Genomic DNA, 8159 nt, shown 5'->3' with positions numbered 1-8159 from the left:
CTGAGATGAATAAAAGATCCTAAACTATTAATTAATCACATAAATAAAAGGACGTATTTGGTTCAACTTTTTGAACCATATTCGCTGCAAAAAATCTGAAATCTGAACCAAACAAGCACAATAGCAATATATATATATATATATATATATATATATATATATATATATATATATATATATATATATATATATATATATATATATATATATATAATATGTAGATTCATCTAGTTCAATCTAGAATCGCCCCCTACCTTAGATTTTTTTTAAGATTTCTACTTTCCATGTTACCTTATATTTTGGTATAGATGAAGTATATTTTAGCTTTTGTACGACTGCCAGTTTACATCAACTTTCTCATATCTCACAGTTAGAATTAGATTTCAGAAAACTATAGTTGAACCAATTAGACCAAAAGAATTACCATATACATGATTTACCATTCTCCCATCGGCAGCAAACATTCTTTGTAAGTGAGAACCATTTCGAATCATGTTAGTTTCAATGCCGCTTAAAACTACAAAACTAATTATACAAATGAAGACTAAATAGCGAAACAAATTTATTAAACCTAATTAATCACGATTAGCAAATATTTATTATAACATACATGGATACATCATGAATAAATTAAGCTTAATGGATTCGTTATGCCGTTTGATTATAATCTGTGTAATTAGTTGTGTAACTAGACTATATTTGATAGTTTTAACAAGCATTCAAACCACCGATGTGACGGGAACTAAAATTTAGTATCGAAACTGTTTCTTAAGCGTATACAAACAAAGGTCCTTCTAGTTACATGCATGTTGCTTACACAATATTACTTTAAATAAAAAAAAGCAAGAAGACGAGAACTAAAACTGAAACCAAAGAAACCAAACATACAATGTGCCAACATAGTGGATCAGAATCATCAGATTCAGACAGACATGTCGGCAGTCTCGGGCCACCACATTAAAATCCCCAGGCTGGAAGGCCACAGCCCAACAGCTGGGAAGTAGTACAGAGCTGCGTCGCTGGTGCACCGTCAGCACTAGCACAAGCCGACGTCTCACAAACTCCCCACAACACGCCACACACACACAAAAAGGCTACAGGAAAGAGAAAAAAAAAGAGTACTCGTGTCCTTTAGTTTGCTCATCTCAAAGACTTGAATTGTGTCTCCGGGCTTCCTTCCAGTCGTGCAGCGTGCAGTAGCACCTCCATCTCCCTGCCGGCCGGCCGGCCATGAATGCATGCGCTGCCGCGGCCGGCCGTTAAGCCATCAGCACAGCAGGACCGCGACGGAGACGAGCAGCGCCGACACGACGTAGAAGAAGACCGTGCCGGGCTGCCTCCCGGCGCCGTCCGCCGTCGGCGCCGCGCTCGTGCTCTTCCCGGTCGCCGCGGCGGCGCCTGCGACACAGCCAACGGATGCATGAATGAGCGTGCGTGTCTAGGTGTTTAGTTCGTGCATGAAGACTGCAGTAATGCAGAAAAGTGCAGTATAAATACGGCGCGGCTGTTGGTTGGTCCCGTCCGTATATATGTACCCAGCTACGGTACGGTACGGTACAGCGGCGGCGCACCCTACTGGCTACTGGTAGTTTTCAGTAGCTTTCGCGGATTAACACCGCGGCATGGCACGTCCCGATCGTACACGCCGCGTCCCTCCCGGATTAACACAGCGAGGCTGATCAATTGGATTGAATCCCCATGCGATTTTTCGTTCCAAAATATAGTCAAGATTTTTGGAGAGCCAAAGTTTTTTCAAATTTAATCGAATTTATACGATGAAGTAATAACATTTACGATATCAAATATATACCATTAGATTCTTCATTAAATATATTTTTTCATACTATATCTATTATGTGTCGTAATTTTTTATGATTCTCGATATACTTTTTGGTCAAACTTTAAAAACTTTGACACTTTGAGAATTTTAGAATAACTTATACAGTATTTTAGCATGCGCGACACTGTTAGACTAAGAGAGGAGGAGATGTGTAGCCGATCGCAGTATACCGGTTGCAGCGGCAGGAATGGTGGTGCCGTTGTTGCTCTCGTGCTTCTTCGCGTACTCCTTGAAGATCTCCGCCTCGGGGGCGTCGGGCGACATGCCCAGGATCTCTGCAGGTTGTCATCCAAAAGTCAAATCAAAAAAAAAAAAGGCAAGCATCGATTGGTCGGTGGTACTGCTACTGTAGCACGTGCATGGGCCATGGGGTGTTGTAACTTCAAAAAGGCTGTGACCACCAGAGCAACGATTGGTGCACACACAGCGAGACGCGGTGTGTGTACGGCGGTGGTGTACGTGCCGGCGCAGCGCATCAGGAATTCAGGAGGCAGCAGCCACTCAGCCAGAGAGAGAGAGAGAGAGAGAGAGAGAGAGAGAGAGAGAGAGAGAGAGAGAGAGAGAGAGAGAGAGAGAGAGAGAGAGAGAGAGAGAGAGAGAGAGAGAGAGAGAGAGAGAGAGAGAGAGAGGAGGGGCGGCACAGGCACTCCGTTACGACGCCACACGTGACGTACTGGGGCAGTCGGAGAAGGTGGCGGGGTTGCTGCAGAGCGAGGGCAGGTCCATGGCGCGGGTGACGTTGATCTTGAACCCCAGCGCCGGCTCGTCGCGGTCCTTGACCAGCACGCACATGCACAGCTTGCTGGCGGCCACCACCTGCTTCAGCCCCGCGCAGCAGTCGGGCGTCGGCGCGCGCGCCGTCGCCTTGTCCTGCACGAACGTCAGGCACGTCGCCAGCCCCATCAGCCGGTCCGCGCACATGGCGCGGTCCTGGGCGAAGTCCGCGCGGGCCACGCCGGCCCACGACACCGCCAGCACCGCCGCCACCATCACCAGCGCCGTCGCCGCCGCCGCTGCCACGCCGCCGCGCGCGAAGGAGGCCGCCATGGCGTCGGTCGTCGTCCTCTGTGCTAGTACGTACGCTGTGGCGATCGATCGTGCGTGCTGCTAGCTGCCGCGTACGACGTCGTGTGTGTGCAAGAGAGAGAGAGAGGCGGGAGAGGACCGGAGGCAGGGGAGGCGGCTGATAGGGTACGAATGGGTGGGTGCTCTCGCCCGGATTTTATAGGCATGGCTGCTCCGGCGCCCCGCCGCGAGGTCGCCAGCAACAGCAAGCTTTCCGTGCGATGGCGCCGAGGCGGAGCGACTGGTGGCGGACTAGGAGTATTATTGATTGGTTGCTGGGCGTGGTCCGGCCGTATGGTATGGACGTATGGTATGTATGCATGTACGCTTCCGATGGTACTGGATTGATGAAGGTTGGTTGGGAGCTGAGATCGCGTTGCGTTGCGTTGCGTGCGTGCGCAGTTCGTGGTCACGCCTCACGCCTCAGCTCGCGCCTCGTGGCCGGGTGGGCGTGAAGGGATGGAATGGAATGCCTGATTGTGTGCTCCGCTGTTGCTGGCACCGTCGGCGACCACTCCTCCTCCAGCACCACCAGCAGCAGGGGGACGACGACGACGTGGCACATGCATCCATTATTGAACGGAACGGGGAACGCCTGGACGCGGTGACCATATAGTACACGTCGCAGCGTGCTAATGGAGGGAGAGACGATGAGGATCGGAGAACATCAGAGACCTTGCACGTACGGCACGTGACGACAAGAAGCTAACTTGTATCTGTTGCCCCTGCCCCATATACTATACGTACACATGTGTGTTCGGTCACTGTGGCATGGTTGCTGATCGGACGACTGTGGAACACCGGGACGCGAGCTGTGCAGTTGTGACTGGCCGCCGCATCCGGTCGTCGTCCCTGCGCGCGCGCACGTACGTACGCCCTAGATGAGCTAGCACGCCATCATGATTACCTCGGTTGGTTGGTCACGGCCGGGCCGGGCCGGGCTCACAGTCACGGATTGTTCATGGGAGGACGGAGGAATAGTTGGGACGAGGGGTCGCTTGTTTTTGTTTCTAGCTCTTGGCTTCACTTGGTTCTTCGGCGGTGTCGCGTTTGCATGCATGGGACGACGAACGAACCTGGACAGCAACCGGCCAGGGTCGTCGGCGTCCTGCTCGTGCATGCATCCAGTCTCGCCGTGACTGTTCCCGTGTCCCGGAACGCGGAACGCCCGGAGTAGCTAGGCCTAGCGTACTGCAGCACACACGGGCGGCGCAGGCACTTGTGCACTGCAGGCTTCTCGCCGCCGCTAGCTGTAGCCGCTGCCGGTGGACACTGTAAAAGAGTTGTGTCCCATTGCTAGCTGCAATAAATCAAATCATCTATCCATGTAGTTTTACGATATATATGGTTAGCAATAATCACAGTAGTAGTAGTTGTTGCTGCAGCGTCATTGAAGACGACGTCCGCCCCGGCCCCGGCCCCGGCCCAGTACTCTCCCATCCGCCCCGTCCGGCCAGGATTGATTGGCAGCTGGTGGTGCAGGTGCAGCTAGCAGCTAGCAGCTCCTGGGTTTCAGGAGGCATATGCATCATGTACGTACGGACTCGCTAATAGTAATAGTACACTACTACTAGTACAGTAGCATCCACACCTCGTGCAGTGGCGGATATGGCAGCACGACCAACAGTACTACAGGCTACTTGACTCCGTCCGCGCTGCTACTTTCTGGTTTGGCTTTGCTATGATACACAGGCCATGCCTTCGATCACCATCCATCCATGCATGGACCATGATCGACCCGGTGCACCGAGTTCTTGGGTGTCGTTTGATCTCATCTTTCGATCGCCCAGCTCTGCAACTAGCACACACGTCTTCTCTTCCCTTCTACTTCTCTATCTATACCGGTAGCAGCTTGCATTGGTTGCTTTCGGGATGCTCTGGACGGACGGATACACCATCACGTCGCCGCTCATAAATGACTCGCGATCGATCGATCGATCGACACACGTTTCCTTCGTGCTCCTCTCGACATCACCTACACAGATGTCGTGGACGATCGACAGCGGGGGCCGCCGGGGGAGAGGAGACGTACGTTTCAGTGCGTCTCTCAGCAAGTCTTGGCAAACCACACGTACGTACAGATACAGGTGCTGATGATGAGAGCTACTACACTCTATCTCTATTGGAATTTGGAAGAGGTGGTTTACGTGACGATGTTTCCGCGCACGCCATCAGGAAGTGATCTCTCTCTCTCTCTCTCTCTCTCTCTCTCTCTCTCTCTCTCTCTCTCTCTCTCTCTTGACAGGCGCCCAACGGTCCATGTTAACTGTGATTGACTGGCACCCCACAATCGATCACGATCACATTCACATTCCCACGACACGCCGTCCACCTCAAAGCCGTTAGCAAAGTAACCAGCGTCTGTATTGTGTGGCCGGGATGGTTTCCACGCCGACGCAGGCGGGGGCAGCGGGTGATGGGGGGGCGTCGCTGTACTGGGCGGTTCGCGGTTGGCGCGCGAGCCGCGCCTCGTGCTCGTGGGGATCACTCGGCCTGTGCCTGCCTTCCTGGCGCCGGACTGCCCTCATGTCGGAGTCAGGCGAAGCCCGCGCCGGGCGCCGGTACGTGTTCTTTTCTCCTTCACTGCGCGCCTTCATGCCACCGGTTCTCGGCAACAGGCCCCGGCTGTCCGATCCCCCCACATCTTCCCTGGGACACGAGAAGAAGGGTATAGAAGACCGGAGGTTGCCATCGGCGCATTCAAGAGGCTCAGCAGAACCAATTCTTGCTCCACGGCTTCCGGCCACGGTGCCCTGGTAGAGTAGAGTAGAGTACTGATAGCGACGCCATATCTCGTGGATCTCGCGTAACGGTTTCCTCCAGATGCGGTTCGGCCGGCATGGGTTTCGTTTCATCGGAGATCGGAGCCAGCGCCTGCAACTGCAGGTGTCGTGGCCTCGTGTGTGTGTTGGGGGGGGGGGGGGGGGGGGGGAGCTGAGGGGGGATTTGCCGGTCCAAAGAGGCAAAGATGGAGACAAATTTTACAGCTCGGTCGCACGTGCAACTGACGGTGCCTTGCCTTGCCTATTATTATTATCACGGCACCTGAAACATGTGGAACCTAAAACAAACTAGGCCTCTCTCCCGACCGTTCCGTATCAAAAATATATATACCAACAGAGACTGAGGGTCCAGCACTTGCGCTCCGTGACTCCGTCGATACAGGACTGACGTGGACACGCGTACAGCACCGAACTCCAATGGTACAACAACCAAGCTTGAAACGTCAGGAATGGAGAAGATCGCTACAGTTGCCTGCATTGCATCATCTCTCGCGAGTCATGACATCTTAGCGGCATCACTTTCGCTCAGCTCCGTGCCTTCGCAGCTCAGAAGCTTGTGCAGCGGGAGAACGAGTGGTGCCAGTGCCGCCAGCACGATGCAGAGCAGCGCTGCAATCCCAGCCCACCAGGCAAAGTGTGGAATCCCGAGCATAAGCTCATCGCAAACTGCACGAAAAAAAAACAGATATCACCTGTCAGTGACATGATCGAGTGTGCCTCTTAGGCCGTTGCATCATAAATGCCTGGTAGAGCAGGGCAGGGCAGGGCAGGCGATAGAAGCTGGAGTAATATTTAACAGCTCCAGGTCCACAAGGATTAGACGCTTATTAGTGTTTGTTACACGGGAACAGTAAGAAACTCATGGCAAATGCATTGGAATACCCAAAACCCAACCATTCACTCACAAAGTATCCATTAGTAGGACCAATGACGGCATCCACAAAAAAAAAAGGCATTTGCATCAATGAATCAAGGAAGTCCAGAGTAAAATGCGTAGGAATTGTTAGTCAGTACTGTAGGATTAGGCTGAAGCTCAGCTTCTCAAACTGCATCAAGCGGTCAAGCCTATTAGGATTCCATGCGATCTTTCCAAAGCTGCCAGTTCCTAGATGAGCTGTGTATAGTAACAACCAATGAGTGTTGATGAACCAAGTTCGGAAACGCATGATGCTTGACGCTGCTCAACGGGCTGGTTCATCCCATGGTTTTGCACAGGAATGCCAAGAGCTTCACACAGCTCATACATAGACTTGGTAAAGTTTGTAACATGTTTGGCTAGTCTGATCTCTGATATCATAAAGGAGGACCGGAATGGATTAGAGAGAGAGAGAGAGACTACTACCGTACCAATGTTAAAAAGCGCAAGCTCCCTCTCTGGCACGTTTGGCTTCGCCACCACGCCCTCAGGTTCCACAGTGACAAGAACATAAACCTGAAACAGATCAATCACATAAAGCTGTTGCCTAACCGAGGAAAGGAATGCCATTAAGATTCCGCAGGCGACGGACAAATTCAGCTCAATGTCTGATCGGCATTCAACACTAACCGGGCTGCTGCTCTCAGCCTTGAAAATTATCTTCTCCGTGTTGAGCAGCCTCCTGTTCTTGCTGCCCCAGTCGTCCACAAGCCGAATGGAAAAGCTCGACGGTATCTACAGACAGACACAGGCACCGCCGTCAGAGACACGACGAGCATGCTGCGACGGTGAAACTAACTACAACCCCTGCACGGGAATTCGATGTTGTCATCACGGGAAGAAGGGCACTGATCGTACGGAGGCCGGGTAGGAGATCTTGACTTCGTACCACGCGGACGGGCGCAGCCCGTGGATCCTGTAGACCCGGCGGCCGTGGCGCAGCGGCATGGTCTCGGCCACGAGCTCCTCGCCGACGCTAAGCGCCCTCGCCGATTCGTCCCCCGCGCTGCACGGGGCTGTCGCCTGTCAGGAGGGAGCGGGAGCGGGAGTGGGGGGACAGGGAGGCCGGAGCGGATCAAGGCGGGGGAGGGGTGAGGAGGCGTACCTGCGCGCCGTGGAGGGGAGCAGCAGCAGGAGCGCCGGGACGAGGAAGAGCACGAGACGGGCGCGGCATAGCGACGCGAGCGGCCGCGGCGGAGACGGCATGTCCGGTGATGGTACGGTGCGACGACGGCCGTCGCAGATGAGCCGAAGAACGGCGAGATGCGTCGGGAGTGGAGGAGAGGTGGTCTTTGGAGGCTAGATGGGCCTTCAAAGTTCTTACGGGCCGGGCTGTTGATGGGTTACCGGCACCGGTTGTGGTTGGTGGGCCTATGCCTCTAACAATTTGTTAGGCCGTTTGGGCAGAATCTACTTGGACAAATTCTAGTATACCAAATCCAAGAAGCAGTGCAGCTAGTCTCTGTGTCTGTCACTCCGACAGGGGAGGGGAGTCTTGGGGTCGTTTCGTTTCCTCTCTTCTGGGCTGGCCACTCTCCACCGCAGTGTGCAGCGC

At 53.2% G+C, this 8159-nt stretch overlaps 2 protein-coding genes across 4 annotated transcripts; both read right to left on the bottom strand.

Moving 5' to 3' along the window:
* Positions 1–734: 734 nt before the first annotated feature.
* LOC100285869 (uncharacterized) lies at positions 735–3280 on the bottom strand. Its single transcript, NM_001158759.2, has 3 exons — positions 2515–3280; positions 2011–2115; positions 735–1398 (listed from the first exon to the last, which is right to left on the bottom strand). The coding sequence occupies exons 1-3, from the start codon at positions 2828–2830 to the stop codon at positions 1268–1270; spliced, it is 552 nt and encodes a 183-aa protein (NP_001152231.1). The 5' UTR covers positions 2831–3280; the 3' UTR covers positions 735–1267.
* Positions 3281–5857: 2577 nt separating this feature from the next.
* On the bottom strand, positions 5858–7876 carry LOC100275981 (uncharacterized). 3 transcript variants are annotated; one of them, NR_175401.1, is made up of 5 exons: positions 7710–7869; positions 7494–7610; positions 7235–7339; positions 7036–7120; positions 5858–6354 (listed from the first exon to the last, which is right to left on the bottom strand). NR_175401.1 is itself a non-coding variant. In NM_001149885.2 (5 exons), exons 1-5 carry the CDS (start codon positions 7808–7810, stop codon positions 6185–6187), a joined length of 609 nt encoding a protein of 202 aa, NP_001143357.2. In that variant the 5' UTR covers positions 7811–7869; the 3' UTR covers positions 5858–6184. The 3 variants fall into 3 exon arrangements, 2 of the variants coding, with proteins under 2 accessions (NP_001143357.2, XP_008665622.1); NM_001149885.2 differs by having other exon boundaries at positions 7463–7610; XM_008667400.4 differs by having other exon boundaries at positions 5877–6354; positions 7463–7627; positions 7710–7876.
* Between the last annotated feature and the right edge of the window lie 283 nt (positions 7877–8159).

Source organism: Zea mays, chromosome 1 (genome assembly GCF_902167145.1).
Source record: "Zea mays cultivar B73 chromosome 1, Zm-B73-REFERENCE-NAM-5.0, whole genome shotgun sequence".
In the NCBI taxonomy this organism is placed as follows: domain Eukaryota; kingdom Viridiplantae; phylum Streptophyta; class Magnoliopsida; order Poales; family Poaceae; genus Zea; species Zea mays.
This window is presented reverse-complemented; position numbering and strand designations above follow the sequence as displayed.

What these genes read in the sequence shown, in the direction of transcription:
- LOC100285869 (NM_001158759.2), bottom strand. Translation starts at nt 2,830, where the DNA reads ATGGTGGCGGCGGTGCTGGCGGTGTCGTGGGCCGGCGTGGCCCGCGCG. An exon ending in CACCTTCTCCGACTGCCCCA is followed by an intron (nt 2,116 to 2,514) that starts GTACGTCACGTG and finishes GACAACCTGCAG; the next exon opens with AGATCCTGGGCATGTCGCCC. An exon ending in CATTCCTGCCGCTGCAACCG is followed by an intron (nt 1,399 to 2,010) that starts GTATACTGCGAT and finishes GCTGTGTCGCAG; the next exon opens with GCGCCGCCGCGGCGACCGGG.
- LOC100275981 (NM_001149885.2), bottom strand. Translation starts at nt 7,810, where the DNA reads ATGCCGTCTCCGCCGCGGCCGCTCGCGTCGCTATGCCGCGCCCGTCTC. An exon ending in AGATCTCCTACCCGGCCTCC is followed by an intron (nt 7,340 to 7,462) that starts GTACGATCAGTG and finishes GTCTGTCTGTAG; the next exon opens with ATACCGTCGAGCTTTTCCAT. An exon ending in GCTTGCGCTTTTTAACATTG is followed by an intron (nt 6,355 to 7,035) that starts GTACGGTAGTAG and finishes TTTTTCGTGCAG; the next exon opens with TTTGCGATGAGCTTATGCTC.